The 17134-nt window shown below is 34.9% G+C and overlaps 1 protein-coding gene across 1 annotated transcript in view; it reads left to right on the forward strand.

The window, feature by feature from the left end:
- The window catches only part of LOC145222272 (uncharacterized), a 40491-nt gene that overhangs the window by 3029 nt on the left and 20328 nt on the right, over positions 1 to 17134 (forward strand). The window contains exons 5-21 of the mRNA XM_080088363.1: positions 1264 to 1449; positions 2450 to 2565; positions 3142 to 3275; positions 3740 to 3949; positions 5996 to 6182; positions 7038 to 7143; positions 7388 to 7527; positions 8040 to 8165; positions 9239 to 9400; positions 10826 to 10991; positions 11465 to 11614; positions 12165 to 12371; positions 13129 to 13323; positions 13642 to 13796; positions 14306 to 14425; positions 15706 to 15822; positions 16356 to 16494. Of these exons, the coding sequence (XP_079944489.1) occupies positions 1264 to 1449; positions 2450 to 2565; positions 3142 to 3275; positions 3740 to 3949; positions 5996 to 6182; positions 7038 to 7143; positions 7388 to 7527; positions 8040 to 8165; positions 9239 to 9400; positions 10826 to 10991; positions 11465 to 11614; positions 12165 to 12371; positions 13129 to 13323; positions 13642 to 13796; positions 14306 to 14425; positions 15706 to 15822; positions 16356 to 16494 (2616 nt within the window). The remainder of the gene's footprint in view (positions 1 to 1263; positions 1450 to 2449; positions 2566 to 3141; positions 3276 to 3739; positions 3950 to 5995; positions 6183 to 7037; positions 7144 to 7387; positions 7528 to 8039; positions 8166 to 9238; positions 9401 to 10825; positions 10992 to 11464; positions 11615 to 12164; positions 12372 to 13128; positions 13324 to 13641; positions 13797 to 14305; positions 14426 to 15705; positions 15823 to 16355; positions 16495 to 17134) is intronic.

The following is a 17134-nucleotide window of genomic DNA, read 5'->3' on the forward strand; positions in this document are numbered from 1 at the left end:
TCAAAATACTTTTTTTAATTGTTGATGTTGCTGAAGTCCCAGATGTGAGTTTTCACTGCTGAGAATTTCAGTTTTGTGATGTGAAACCACTTACATTTTTGCTGTAAATGCAGACATTTAGCTATTTAATTTGTTTCTGTTTCAAATGCACAAACAAAACAAACAAAAATATCAAACCAGTGTACTGATACACCAGTTTAGCCTAGTGCATCTAGTAATGTTGCAAATCAACAAAACTCACAATAGTGATTGTTAGCAGTTAGTATGGTTTATTACTGCAATTGGATAAAAAACAGCCCAGTACAGGATGTTGTCATGAGACTGAAACTGCTAATACATTGTTGCACAGGTAACAAAAGCCTTTTGTATGATCAGTGTATAGAATTTTCTGCAATTGAAACCACCATGACCTATCTGTAGCATGAACAGTGAAATAGAAACGCCTGGTTTCAATTACTGTCTGTCCTAATTGAAACATGAGGAAGTGTGTGGTGCAAACCACTATTCCTTTTCATTGTCTTAGTGGGGCAGCCATTTCCTGGATTTATTCCTGCACTGTTTGAATGCGTTTTGTCTCTGTTTACAGGAACAGATATCTTTGATGCAATGCACAGAGCATATTTTGTATGTATTAGCACCACCACCATCTCAAGAAACACACATTTTCTATTAACTTTTCCCCGCCGTACTGTTTACACTCTTAAAACAACTTGTTATAAAGCGAAAGTCAACATATACATCCAGATAAACCACATTTTTTTAAATCAGAGATTAGGGGTTGAAATCAATTCCAAGTTAACATACTGTTTGTAAACAACATGAACTTTTCATCTACCAGTATTACTCCAATCTCCCTACTCAAAGGCAAACAGTTTGACAAAAACATCTTGGCAATATTTACTTATCCAAATGTTTTCGCTTCTCATTAATTCTATAGAACTCATTTTGGCTGGATGTAACAAAATTGTTACTATTTCCATGTTTCTTGACAAACCAGCCTTTTTTGAATTGTCTCTTACCTTGCTACTTTTTGTTTTCACAAGTTTCTCTCAATTTGTTCAAATCGGTACGGCCTAAAGAAGCATTGATTTGCTGTAAATAAATTTGTTTCATTTACTATTTAACAACGTACAACTTTTTTGTGAAGTTGCTCTGTGTAACGTTTCTAGTTAGCCTTTTAAGCTAACTAACTAAGACATAACATCACTAAATTTAAAGTTAATGTAGATTAAGTTTTTTTGAAACACTGTGTTTTGTTCCAAGGGGGAACTGGATATGATAAGGAGGATTCACTTTATGTGCATCGCCGTGAACTTAATGGAAAGATTTCAGTTCTTCGCTCTGAAACTTACTTTTTGCACGATACCAAAGAAAATGTGCTGATTGCAAATGTTGAAGACTTTATCGTTATGAATGCATCCATGTTCGCTACCAGAAAATCCGCTTCAGGTAACTAGAGTTTATGTTGCAGAAAAATTGTGTATCAGTGTCAGTAAACAGATCAAAATTTGAAATATTATCCATATTTAGTGCAATTGGGTATTAATGGCACAAGCATGATTCTTTCCTTTTTGTTTGATTTTGATAGTGAACAATGTATATATTTACTGAAAATGTGACTTTATGGCATAGAACAGTCGGCGACCCCTGGCATGTGTGCCAACATTGACACATGGGGTGATTTTTCATGGCACACAAAATGGTTTGCTAATTCATGTTCAGATACTTTTTAAAATAACTTAAACCAATACATTGCTGGTTACTGACTCTTATAATTGAAATCTTAATATACACCAGATTCCCCTTCTTTTCAATAGAACTTAAATTAGCTGGCATAATAAACCAATATTCTCACAAAAATAGTGCATTGCTACAGTATATACTCGCTGATAGGTCGCACCACCGTATAGGTCACACTATTGATTTTGTGTTAAAAAAGTGTAATTTAGAGTTGACTCGCACATAAGATTTAAAACGCCCTTTTCTCTAGCTTTTTTGCATAGATAACTTCCTATTTTTTTTTTGTAGGGCTTAATATAATCAAAGTATGTTTATTGACACATGTGAGTGATAATAAGTGTATGTACGCAAGCGCTGACCATACGATTTACATGAATAACCAACTCGCTACAAACCTGTATATCATTGCCAGTACATTCAGACCCCTAACCCTGTTTAGCAGAAAACTCAATTTTGTTCCTTAGTGGTGGCGATTTGCACTTATGTCAAGCGGATAGGTTGCACCTATATTTTTTTTTTAATATAAGAAAAAATTTGCGACCCATCCGCGAGTATACACGGTAAGCTATTTTCATTACAAAATAATGCAAAATATGACATACAATGCCCAAGAGGTTGTCTCTGACATAGAACTATTTGAAACGTTTCGGAATTAGTTAAAGATTTTCACAGGATTTAAGATTTTGTTTTGTTTGGTTTTCTTTCATAGGGAATGAAATGGAACTGTGGATGGCACCTAACCGACATGCCAGATTCAGCAAGGCAAATTTTCCCACTTACCTTCCTACCAAGGAATATTATATAATTGATGCAGCTGACTCACAGGTAGGCAGCTGAAACAGACAAGACAAAATGAGTTTGGTAAATTAAAACAAATCAAACTGGTATATACATAGCATTTGACACATATGGCAACTACCCATATATATATATGTACACAATTGAAAAGTCGTCAGATATTAGATTCCGGCAATTCTGTAATGTTTAGCTATTAAGTGATGTAAGTTTATGCATTTTTTAACAGAATGAGCTGATTTTAAGAGGTTCAATTTTACCTTATAGCCTTTTTAGGTTACCGACGTTTAGGGTTTTTAAAGGATGAAAAATGTCAGTCTATAGCTCAAAAACATACTAAATTTTTCCCCCAAATGATAAATAATCTAATAATCTTTGAAATCGGATAAAAAGTTCTACTTCTACTGCTTGTATTCTGAATTAGTTAATCCCAGCTTTACCCTAACACACCTCTCCACTGGGGTATCTGTTGTCCATTCATATGGAGTTCAGCACACTTGCATCACAAATGCAAATGTTAAAGTTACTGAGAAAGTTAAAGCTATGTATAGTGCATTGAGTGCAAGACAATTTTAACAAATGCCCTACAATTGTTTGTTTGTACAGATAATGGTTTGTGTCAACCACGGTTCCCGTATGACACACTTGTATGTCTCGGAGCCCAATCAAGTTGACTTTTTTCTCTCACTTGAAAACATTACATACTTCAATCCGGATTCATCTGAGTTTTCCACCATCAGGTACACTTATTTTATACTTTGTGCCCAAAGTACTAAATGGCACATGTTATTGGACAGTAAGCAGTCTCAATGGACACAAATATATTTTTTGATAATTATAATATTGCGGACTTTTGAAAGCACATACAGTTAGAGCTGTTCGTGTTGTGGTCAGGGTTGTAATTGAAATAACACTAGAATCTGGTCTCATTTACATTTTTGGCACTTATATTCTCGCAACAAATACAACACAATTACACTAAAACATTATGAAATGTTCCATTTGCTTCAGTATTTAAAAAAAACAGTGCCTTATGTGAAAGCATCAAGCCAATAAATGAAAATGCTGCAGACAGTGCACACTGTTTCAACCTTTAAGGTCATCATTGCAGCTGGTGACAAGAAAAGGCTATGTTGGCCAAGGCATTTTGTGATTAATGAAATTTTTCATGTTTTTAACACTAAAAAATACTTTCTTTGTACAGTTTATATGCGGACGAGAAATTTGCGGATGTGTACAAGGTGCATGGTATGAGGAGTATATACATCGCCAACATAATACATAGATCAGACATAAGTTCCAACGATGCCACATCGATGCAAACACTCATTACCTTTGATAAGGGAGGATTTTGGCAAAAAATCCCAACACCTGACACTGATGACAAGGGAGACAAAATTAACTGTTCTGCAAGGTTGGTATTTCTCAAACTGTTCTAAAAAAATTTAAAACCACCTAAATAACAAAACTAGTGATGATTGACGTTAATGCAATGCTTTAGATTTATATTTTTGGGTTTCATGTTCAATTTTGCCAATATATGGTGAATATTTGACCAAATTTTTCTGGTTTCTGACAGACTGGATATTAAGCTCCAGTTAATAATTAATTTGATTTATCGTTCGATATAACGTTGTCAGTGAGCCAGGCAAACTTTGATTTGTACATGAGTATGCCGTGATCGCTGGTTTGCATGTACGCTTAAGGGCTGATCCCAATTATGAATTAATGTTCATCTTAATTGTATTCTATTATATTGAAATGTGACCAAAGTATTGATTGATTTTAAATCACATCTTATGGAAACAATGATTTTTCATTGTTTTTGCCCTCTTAGCAGCTTTCTTTATAGGCAAGTTTAACAACAAATTTATTTCATGAACAATATCAACATTTTAAGACCAGCTTAATGGTTGAGCTACATGGGGTAAAGGCGGCAGTTTATCACTGTTTGGTTTCGTAGTAAAAATATTTGACCAAATTGCCTTTCTTCGTAGCTTAAACAGTGCTTTGTCTTCTTTTGTCCAACTTAAGCCGACCCCTCTTAAATTATTACAAATGTCCCCAAAGGAACAGTGTCACTAATGTTAAAAACAAATGCCAGGTAGATTTTATATGATAAGAAACATAATGCAAAAGGTTTAAATTATTTGTTTTACTTCTGTATTTACAGTCCAGTTAAATTTTACAGTTGACTAAGTAACTTTTTACATTTCTACTGTAAAATATCGCTATGCTTTATTTATACAATGCTGTTGTATTACCATAACTCAATTCCTTATTTTACTGCATCAACTTTAGACAATATATTTAGCCCTTGTAAATTGTATTTCAAGTATAATTTAAGAACCACTGGTTATAACATCTTGTGGCCTAAGTTTTGAAAGTAATGTTGCAGGTTGTATAACCCCAAAATAAACTTACATTCCTTTTGTATCCTATGACTGGTGTGTTTACTCTGTGTATATAGCAGAGGTTCACCCATATTTGCTACCCTAATCCCATGACAGATTTTGAACATAAAATTTTTTCTGCTAACCCCCAAAACTATTACACTAGTTGAGATAAGTTCCTCGTTGGTTACCTTGCCAACTATATGTTGGTGATTTGTGTGCGTGACTTTGTTAAAAAAATGTGGAACATTTCATACACTAAACATGTCAAATATTTTTCTTCCCTATATTTACCAACAGGATGTGTCAAATTTACCTTTAGGTGAAAACATCAGGTCTATAGTGACTGGTAATTAGGGATGCGCCGAGCCGAGCCAGAACCCGAGTACTCGGTACCGAGCATCGCTGTTTTTAATGCTCGGTGCTCGGCCGAGCAGTTGCACAAACTGACCCGAGCGTTAAATTTGCATATTCATGCACTGCTAACATATGTAACTAGTGTTCTAAAGGGTGTCTTTAAACAAAAACGAATGGTTTTTCAAATGGACTAGATAGTGGAAAACGCGTACTTTATGGGCATGTACAGCTTAATAAAACACCACCGGTGACGTAAGAGGCCTTGTAGAGCTAAAACGTAGAAAGGGGATTTTTTGTGACGTCATAATGCACCGAGCGTGCTCGGCCGAGCACCGAGCATTAAAGTGAGATGCTCGGTGCTCGACCAAACAGAACATTTGCAGTTTTGGCACATCCCTACTGGTAATAAATTCTTATGTTACAGAATATAATTTAAACTTCTTATGCTTTTGTATATTTATTAACAGGAAGTGTCAAATTATTTTTAGTTGGGAACGACTGTTCTGTAGTGACTTACAGTGACTTGTTAATTTTAAATGTCACAAAAACATAAATTTAACATCTAAATCTTGTGCTTTCCTTAGTGTATCAACAGGACATGTCAATTTGCCTTTACATAAAAACATCAGGCCTATAGTGACTTCTGCTTATTTCAAATCTTACATAAATTAGAAAATAAATTTAACACCTGTGTTTTTGTATAAAAACAGAGATGGGTGTTCACTTCATCTAACACAAGAGTTTCACCACATTTACCCAAACAGTCGAGCGACCCCCATATATTCGCAACCATCAGCCCCGGGATTTGTCTTTGCACAGGGTGACTATGGAAAAACTCTTAAATCATCAGCACCTGATCTGTTTTTCTCAAGAAATGCTGGAAAAAGCTGGCGAAAGGTTTGTGTTTGGATCATACACACATAAGGTTAACCTAAAAGCCATTTTTCACTAGATATATTTCACTTTCAAACACTTGTTTCCCGTTCAATGGTTAACACTTGGTACTATTTAATGTTTGACAAAGAAAATAATGACCCAAATAGATGTAAAAAAGGACATGCTTTATTATTCAAATGTTTCGGCAAATAGTCATGCCATCATCAGTTATATGAAGGGATACATTAGTTACACCTGTTTATAACCACTTGAGTCACATAAAAGATTCCTAAAAAACCTAAAAGGTCCTCATTTACTTACAGATCCATGTATAGTGTTTAAGGTTTGTGATTTGTAATCTAATACACTGTACTGTAAGATTATTGTTGAAATACTATAAGTTTGTCTTTGAAACAATGTTTTGTTATATTGAAGTGGTAAACATTTAAATTTTTTGAACAAATTTTAGTTTCTGGTAACCATATGTATCTATTATCATAGTTTGCAGGTTATGCAAATTGTAATTTTCCTATTTAAAGATGCCACTGTATAGTGTGATACCCTTCTTCCATTTCATGTGTGGTTTTCCCTTGTCTATATTTAGAATTGTTTTGAAGAGGAACCATGCACTGTGGTTAAAATGGTTTCAATTTGTTGTAAGCTTTAAATTCTTGGTTTCTGTCAACAACAATATGCGTTGTTAGCATACTGGTCTCATATGGTACTAGTATTTCAAATTTGTTGAAAAATGTGCTAGTATTTTGCCTTGAATGCAAAAAATGACAGAATGAAATACAAGTAAAAGTGCTACATAGCACTAATTTGAGACCTGATATGGCATAGCTTTTTACATGTTTTTTGTGTGTGTATGTTTAGATGCAAACTGGTGTATGGTTCTTTACATGGGGTGACCATGGTGGTGTACTGGTAGCTCTTTCCAAGTTTGGTCCAACAAACAAACTGCAATACTCAATCAACCAAGGTAAAAAACCCACCCTTTCTGTCTGCTTTTGTTTTGCTGTATTTGCAAATGCCATTTGAAGGGGTTTTTACGTATAAAAATGTACATAAATATTGGCTATAAAATCTAAAAATAAACTCAAATTAAGTTGACAGCAATTGATTTGTAATTGCTCTTTTCATAGGTAAAGTATCATTATCTTAGGATATGTTAGCAAATATATCTTAAACCATGTCAATTTAATGACACTACCCTTGTGTGCTAGGTGAGTCGTGGCAGACTTATCACTTTTCTGATGAGCCAATCAGGGTATATGGGCTAATGACAGAACCTGGCGAGACAACTATGGTTTTCACTGTGTTTGGATCTGCTAATGATGCTGGCCACTCCTGGGTTATAATTCAGGTATGCTAATGTCTACAAAGCATTGGTTGTTCTGTCTGTTTTTTTTCATAGTTTTTGTGACAAACTGCGATTATCTTCTATTTAATGTGCAGTTCTTTTATTTTACCCGGGTGTGTTGTACTAATGCAGTATAACATGCATCACACTCTTTAACTGAGGTACATGATATACCATAATAGTCACAAGGGTACATAGTTGTTTGCCCAACAATCTGTTCAAGAACAAGTAATTTACAGAGTGTGTATGTGGTAATATGGGTAGTACTACCATTTCATCAAAAGAGTATTTACATTTTACTAATTTTTATTAACATTAGTTATTGGGGATTAAAAGAAAAAAATATGTACATAGCAAACACACAAGATCTTCATTTTAAGAGTGAATAATTTTATCAATTTTTAAGTAACGTTTAGTTGAACAGTTAACATTGTTCACTTGTGTTTGCCACTAGTGTAATACACCTCTTTTGAGATGTTTGACTTTATTGATACTATTATTCTTATTAATATTAGGTGAATTTGTCCAACCTGTTTCCTTTACCTTGCACCGATGAAGATTATAAAGACTGGTCCCCTTCAGACGAGCGTGGAATAAACTGTTTGATGGGCACAACAACCACATACAAACGTCGTATTCGGGTAAGATAGACCAGTGTTTTCTACTTATGCAACACACTAAGACTCTATATTTTTGTTTGTAAAACACTTTTTTGCAAGAAAAAAAATACAAATGTGTTTTAAGTTTTTTTTGCACTGTTTATGTTTGTTGAAAGCATACATTAGCATGCAGCTTACATGCATTTAACAAGCACTAAGCTAGGCTAGTATTTTTCAACTTTTTAAAAATGCCACATACTAATGCTACACATTTTTTTGTAAAACACTTTGCAACATAAAAAAAGAAATGTGTTGAAAAATTTTTTGAAGTGGTAATGTTATTTTGCAAGCATACATTATCATGCAGCTTACATGCTTTAACAAAAGTTAGTGCGCTGAAAAGCTTTAAAAGCGTAGAATATTGTGTCAAAATTTCAGTATCGTAACTTTTTTAGTTTTAGAGCCATAGCAATTGTTGGCCAGTTTCCTCAGGTCTTTAACAAGTGCTAGGAAAGTGCTTGCATTTTCACTTTCCAGTACAAAGTGATTGTCGCTAATTGGATAAACCCCATATTGTTTGAAAAAGAATGATCTATGCTTAACATGGCTGTTGACAGCACCGAAATTAGTCAACCATTGTGTTTCAGCAATTCAGTGAAGCGTGTTGAGTTTGGGTATTCAGAAATCGAAACACTTTACAGTGGCCTGTTGAATGAGGTGTTGTCTGTTGTATGTATTGCCTCTGGCTGTTTATTTAGGTTATAATAATAATGGACTTGCGATCTTCTCCTGCACACTGCAATGCAATGGTCTTTAGTTGTTGCTAAAAGTTTTGTTTAATGTTCAACATTACTTGCTATTTTTTGTGGTTTGGGACACCATTTTTGTAAAGAAAATAATGACTTAAAGGTTATGTCAAACTTGTGTTCTTCATTTCTATTTAATTCTGTACTAGGATATTACTTTAAAACAAAATTGTAATTTAAAAAATCCAATTTACAATTTATAATAGACAACTTAAACACTAACAACAGTGGCCTGCTGTTGAACATTATGATAATTTTGACATCTCTTAAATAAATTTGAATACATAACTTTATAATTTTGCTTTTCAGCATTCTGCGTGCTTTAACGGTCGCAACTATGATCGACCGGTGAAAACAGTATCCTGTCCCTGCACTCGAGATGACTTTGAATGTGATGAAGGATTCTACATTCCACTGGTGTATGGTATATACTGTGTTCCCATACAAAATTCCACATTTGATGTTTACCAGGTACAATTATTTTTTGCGCTGTTTATGGCATTCCATTTTACTGATCAGATGATTTTGGTTTTGTTAAACATTTTTAATTCATAAAATAGTTTTGCTCAAAAATGTTTTGTTTATTGAAAACAAATTAATTTGTAAAAAAATATTTTTTGTAACCCTTAATTGAAATTATTTTAAAAACTATTTTGTATGTATGCCTGTAAATGTGTAAGATACAGGTACTAACATTTTTCTTCACAAACTGTTTTTCTTGATGCTTACACGATGCAGATTTTGTTTGTATTTTAGAGAAAAATATTGTTTTTTGATTGCTGATAGATATTTAAGAAGTTATATAGAAGTTATAATATCAAATTGCTGCTGTGTTGGGAAACACCTATTTTTAGGACTGTAGTTTGACAATTTACTTCTAATTTTGAGTTAGGTCACTACATGTTATATGGCAGCATGCCTTAAAAATTCCTTCCAAGCTTGTCATGTCAATGATATATCTCATCACAATGTTTACATATCACTACTGGCAACAAAATGACACATTTTTGGATTCATCCGCATCGCTTTGCATTGTCGTAACATGCAGTGGTCAACATTATGACTCAGGCGTTGTTAAAATGACTATGACATCATAAAACATGTGCCCACATACAGGAAATGTAAATGCCATGTCGCTCAGCTGTGCACGGAATTTTGCTGCTTTCTTAAATGTCATTGCTAAACATGATCATTCAGTGGCTTAAAATATGGTTTCTTTTGTTTTTGTAGTCTGTTACAACCCCACACTGTTTTATAATACATTTTACCCTTTAGTGTTGGGGCTGCTTAAAATTCAAGTGATTAGTTTTTACATTTTATTGAGGGCCCATTAAAAATAAAGTGGTTTTTATTTAGCATATCTTGCATAAAACCCATCGGTTATTGAAGGTAACTGGAAACTTATTTTATTGCCTTATTCAAATAGAATCATAAACAGATAGTTGACATATAAACACATTCAGAGTAAACATCAAGTCAATTGCTGCCATTGTAAACCAAATGCAACTGAACAGACTGAACACAAGGTCACGCAAGTTGCCATTTGTCACACGGAAAGCAATCACTTATGCATGAAACTCAGCCAAGCTTATAAAAGAACAACTACTAAATTTAGCTAAGAAAATATATTTTTTCCTATTATATTTTTAAGTACACAAGACACAGACTTGAATGGTAGTTTCGCTAAAAACAGCGATGCAGAGTAAAACATAGACATTTTACACAGCAAATATTTCGACATAATTATGTGTTTTTTTTAATTTAATTTTTGTCATTAGGAGGGCAAAACATTTTTAAAAAACAATTTTAGTTACACTTTGTAAGGGCACAATCAATAATCTTTCGGCTAGTGGATTTCTAATTGGTCATGTTTATAAATGCTTGTAAATTTTTAAGATTCCCTCTACCTGTTACCCTGGAGGATATTACAAAAGAACAAAGGGATATCGCAAACTAGCAGGTGATAAGTGCCAAGGAGGTTCGGTGGAAGATCATTATGCACAAGAAAGTGTTCCCTGCCCCTTAAATGATGATTCTTTTATGATTTTATCCACCATGGATGGTATGTACACTCCATAGTACTTTTTCTTCATAGTAGTCCATAGTAGTATTTCTTGAAAATCATCTTTTGCACTGTGTTTGCATTAGTCCAGGGATGCACAACGTTTTCACAGATCCTTAAAAAAACAGGTAAATTTGTAACTTGATGCACAAATCGAGCCGAACAGTCTGAAGATCGGTCTTAACTGTTTATGACGTCTTTGCCTTTATTGTCACGCTTGTGATGCCTGTTTTTTAAGGTTTCAAAACCATAATTAAAACCCCCATTAAATTAAACAAGTCAACCCAAAATTTTTATAATTTAGGAAACTACAATAGCAAACCCGACAAAAGTGTAGGTTTTGGGTTTTGGGGAAACAATTTCAAAAAACTGTCCAAATGTATTGTCTGTTTTTTGTGTCATGCCTTAATATATTGCATTATATGTTCCATTTTTTACACATTGGATAATTATCTACATCCCCTTGCTTACAGGAATATACCAGGTGGATATGGCTTCACAATCCAAGATCAATCTAGTGCACCCAACACACAGAATAACAAAGTTTGATTATGATTTCAAAACTGAGAGTCTGTATTGGGTGAACCAAAGCAGTATCTATGTGACACAGTATAACCAAACAGGTGGGAAAGACAGTACTATTTGTTTTTTCAACTACTAATTCTTATTTGGAGGGTGTTTTGCATGTTTAATGGTGTTAGTAAGGAAGGGTAAAGCCAAGCTTTTGAATAAATCAACTTTACTTGTTTTAAATTAGCATAAATTTCAATGCATTTTTCATTAACTGACGACTACAGTAGTAAACCTAGGTTAAAACGGATTCAATTAATCTGAATCTTCGCCACATTCAGCCAAAACTTGAGTTACACAAGATTTGCAATGTGGTATAGCTTATCTAACCGACATCGATTTATCCAGATCTTTGCCTAATCCTGGCTAATTTTTTGGTAAAACAGGTCCGGATTAACCAATGTTTACTGCATAACTCTTGTCAAATGGCAAAAAACAATTTTATCATTGTTGAATAAAAGTACCTAATTTACAATATGTTACATCCTTTCGGTAAGCTCTCTAGTCACAAAGCACAAATACCAACGCATAACTAACACTTCTCCAGTTAATGACTCCACTTAGCTAGTGAACTATTGTAACCATGCTTTCCTTTTCAATAAGGTTTCCCCTCAAAACTGGTTTACAAAACCACGAGCAAGATAGGAGGCATTGCTGTCGACTGGATTGGTCGAAACATTTACTACTTCAATCCAACATTATCAATGGTTTCCATGGATGGAAAAATTCAGAGGGATATAGTGGTGGCCAACTGCACCAATGTGACTGCTCTTACTGTACAGTCTGATAAAGGATATTTTTACATTGCATGTAAGTAACAGTTTTTAGCAATTAATTGTGTATATAGGTTTCACTGTTTCTTAAGGAACTATTTTTAGAAACACTGGAAACGGACATATAGGTGTTTTAACAGGGGTCTAAAATGCAACTAGGGAGACATACTTATTCATTTTTTACATTTCATTTGAAAAGAGATGTCCAACTTACTTGAAACTTTTTTTGCACATAACAGAGACTCTTAAGTTCTATTAACAAAATAAATGGATCCTCAATGCTAATCTTTTAAAATAAATAGATGCATTAAGAAATACCCTTTTGGCCATTTAACTCTTGTAAACTAAAGAAAGCCTATGTACCACCTAAAAGTAATTTCTCTGCTACTGGATGCAGAAGTGTAAGTGGGGCCAGGTTTGGGCTTAGGTTTCTTAAGTAAAAAAATGGGACTGACATTACACTCTGTGTCACTATTTTGTTTGTTTTTTTGAACACATTTTACTAGCTAAGTAGCCAGTTGCTGGACCTGAGCTAATGTCAAACAGCCCTAGAACGCCTTGTTCAAGACCAATTGTGTTTGTTGTCCTGGTCTTTCCTGTGGCTTCAATATGTAGGCCTGTCAATCAAACTTTCGGGCCTAAACAGGCTTCTGAAAATGATTCGGGTTCAGGCCGGGTTTTGGGCTCCAGTTTATAACTCTGACTGGTTGCACGCTTGTTACATTTTAGAAACCAATGGTATGAAGCTTATTAAGGACATTTTTTACTTTTTTTCAACTTGCTTTTTATTACAGGTCCGACAAGGACGTTCTCTTCAATATTTAAGGCTGAGTTAAATGGTCAAAACGTGACAGAGTTAAGGTCCTACGAAAGTGCTTCAGCCATGACACTAGACCCAAGTACGGATCGGTTATACTGGACGTCCAACAACATGAACTACATCCGAACTATTTTTACAAACGGCGACGGATACAGAACTTATTACTACAGTAAGTCATTGGTTTTTTCGTGTCGGGTTCGGACTTAAGTTTCAATAAAGCATGCTTGATTTGAGCAGGACTTTACTCTGTCTAGTTTTAACCACATTTTGGGGCTTCTTTGAAAATCAATCCGTTACGTTCCTTTAAAGTGATTGCTTTATGTAACTTTACATCAGTTTAAATTAAATTTCAAAAAACACTACATGTCAATTGCCGTTGTAGGGAAAGCAAAAAAAGCCTTCGGTCTCTCCATATGTAGGAAACGAGTAGAACATTAAAGTTTAAGTCTACAGGAAAGATATTGTGATGATCCATTTTGTTTTTTAGCATCATCATATGTGAACCAACTGTCAGTATACAAGAGTGAAGTGTACTGGGCTACCAACTTTCATGTTAATCATGCTGACAAATATACTCCTGCGGCACCTGCCGATTTCTTACCCAGTGTTGAAATCCCTTGGAGTCGTGTTGTCGGAATGAAGGTATCTGTGATTTCTTTTTTCCCATTGTATGGCTTGTGGGTAAAATTAGGTCTATTTTAGGGTGAAACGTAAATTTCGCTGTGTGAACTAAATTTGTCCACCGTTGTGTTAACAATATATAAAACTAAGTACACGTTCAGCATTCAAAATAACATACAGGGTTATTTCACTAGTAAAATGTTTTGAATTTTGTAAAATAAAACAGTAAGCAATAACAATAAAATGAATTTACCTCAGTTTTGGTTATTTAATTATTTTGCTGATGAGTACATAGGCAATAATGTAAGTATAAACCTACATCCTATATTCTTAGAAGTTTTACTACTAAATACATATCGTCAATTGTTTGTTCCCATCCTTTATAATGAGTTTCTATGGCGGTCATGTAATACACCATATACGGTCCTTTATTTATTTTAGGATGATATTTTTGTTTCATAGATTTAGTGGAGAGCGATTTTTGAGACAAAGACTAGAACTAACAAACTAATGTATTACATTCCTTGCAGATTTTTACACGCAGTTCCCAGCCTTTCCCAAAAACCAACCCTTGCACCAGCAGCAAATGCAGTCAGTTATGTGTCCCAGTCCCCACCAAGGCTGTCACGACCACTGCAAATTTGCCTGTAGTAAGTTGAACTAGAGTATAAAGTCGTTAGAGTATAAATACGGACATCGCATACTGGATAATCACAGAGCCCGTTTGCATATAGATCGAACATCCTAACCACAGCCATTTGTTAGAAAGGTGTCCGGTTAATTGCATAAAAAATCTTGGCAAATCAGGTTTGCCTAATCCGTGTACCGTATTTCCGATTGTCTAAAATTTCGAATTTAGACTATAAATTTTAAAATTGTACATAATATGGAATATAGGCTCATAAGTATATGTAAGATATTCTATTCAGGGAGTCGAACCACTTGTCATATGGGTTCAGGTTCGGTTCGGGTTCACCTCGTTTTGTTTTTAAGGGTTCGGGTTCGGTTCCGGTTTTTTAAAATGTATATTTTCGGGTTCGGGTTTTGTTCCGGTTTGGGCAAATTATCCGGTCGGAACCGGTTTGCGGTTTTTAAACCGGTTCAATTTTTTATTCGTTTTAATTTAATTCTACCCATCATCTACCTGGCCTTATCAAACTCCAAAAAAAATTTACCCGTGCACTGTTATTTTTGACACGCCCTATAGGTGTTATCTGGCGTATTCTTTAGTGCGCTGTTTTGAAAAAATCACAAAACACAAAACAGACTGCATTTTTTACTGGTTCGGTTCCGGTTTGGGTCCAACGCCAAACAAAATATGGGGTTCAACTCCGGTTCGGGTTTTTAGAAAATCGTAATTAGCGGTTCGGGTTCGGTTCGGGTTTAATGAAATTAACCGCTCAAACCGGTTCGCGGGTTCGGGTTCAGTTCCGGTTCGACTCCCTGATTCTATTTGAATATGCAAAAACAACAAGTTTAGTAATAGATTAAAACCATTAACAGCATGGTTTAAACTGACGGTCACTGTTTGCCTTTTTAACTATAAAACAGTAAAACCAATAGACAATAAAATCCTTGGTGAAATAGAATCTGTCGGTTAACCGTGTTACTGCTGTTTGAATAAGGTTTTGGCAATTCCATTTTTGGGCGAATTATCCATTTCCAAGTTTCATATCAACTGATTTTGTCACTTCGAAACGTGCTACAATGTATTAGTTGCAATCGGTGTTTTTTTAAGGTGTTAAGGTGCAAATTTCTCCAGCGGTTTCCCAAAATTTGCCAGTAGCCTAATAAATAATTCGTTTAAGCAAATATGGCTATTTTTTGGTATTTAAATGAAACACTTGCGGTCTCTTAAAACTACTTAGCGGTCACCCAAACCAAACCTTAAAAAAACCCTGGTTGCAATCAATTATTTGTTTCTACTCAGATGGGCAAATGTATGTGTGGAAGCGACGGTGTTGTTGCAATTAAGCTAGCTAACGGTCATGAAAAATGCAGCTGTCAAGCAGGACAAGTATTAGACTCGACATCTAAGACTTGCGTGGTAAGTGTGTTTTAAATTTGTGCTTGTTTGAGCATTGTTTTGTTACAATTTTGTATGTTTTGGAGTACGTTTTTCGGTTTAATGACTAACTTTGTTTGCATATGACCTATATGTTTTTATGCATTTAGATTTTTACTAGTTGCCGTTTTGTTCTTATCTATATTTGTGTCCTTCTATTATTTCTGTATATGTGTGTGTTGTCTGTTTGTTTTATTACTGACACTTGTTTCTGTCTGCCTTCCTAGTTTGTTACTATTCCTATGTATGCCTGTCTGTGTATTTGCGTTGGTTTACTCGTTTTCTGTTTGTCTGGTTTTTTTACCATATTTGTTTTTATCTGACTGCATTTGTGTTTGTGTGTGAATTTTTGCTTGTTTTGTTTTATTGTGGTTGTCTTTTTGTCTGTTCCTGTATTTGTGTCTGGGTATCCTTTTTATTTCATATTTTTGGTGTGTTTCTGTCTGTTTTTCTTGCTTGTTAGTATACCAGATTTTTCTTCCTTTACGACTTATCCTTCCCTATTCTCTTGACAGGTGAGCAACGGAACATGTAAGGGACATGAGTTCACTTGCACCAACAAGCGATGCATCCTTAAAATATGGCAATGTGACGGGGAAGACGATTGTTTGGACGGAAGCGACGAACGTGACTGTCCACCAAAAGCTTGTACAGGTAAACAGTGTGTTTTTCACGACATGTTTCTGCACCTACTGATATATGCCAGAATAGAACATTAAAACTTTGGTATTTTTTTGCCACAATAGCTATTTTAAATTTATGCTACTGCTTTACAAATCATAGTACGCCAGGCCTATTGAAGACGTTATACCGAATGGCACAGACCATAAAAGTTACTAAGGCAGGCATCGGTACTTGCGATTCGACTTTCGGTGGGTTTACCACTGAGCCTGTGTAGCTCAGTTGGCAGAGCGCGCGAGTCCCGGAAAGACTCCTGTCGTGGGTTCGAATCCCACCGCCAGCTTGATTCTTCTTGCCTATGCCTTGCCATATGGAAACGCTTGGAAGACCGGCTTAATTCGGTTTAACGCCTTCAATGAGCTGGCGTACTATGATTTATGAATAAGTATGCTGGTCTGCATGGACGCTTCAGGGCTGATCCCATTATGAACCTATTCATCTTAGATGCGCTATACAATAGAAACAGTTTGTATTAAACCAATTTCATGCTTAGGTTTAAATTTTTGACATAATGTGAAATAAAAACCGCAAATACATTTTGTTGTTTCACGGCAGGTGTAACTAGACTGTACTCCTTTCTAAAGTCATAATTGTACACATTTTGACTTATTCA

Source organism: Phallusia mammillata, chromosome 4 (genome assembly GCF_965637545.1).
Source record: "Phallusia mammillata chromosome 4, kaPhaMamm4.hap1.1, whole genome shotgun sequence".
In the NCBI taxonomy this organism is placed as follows: Eukaryota; Metazoa; Chordata; class Ascidiacea; order Phlebobranchia; family Ascidiidae; genus Phallusia; species Phallusia mammillata.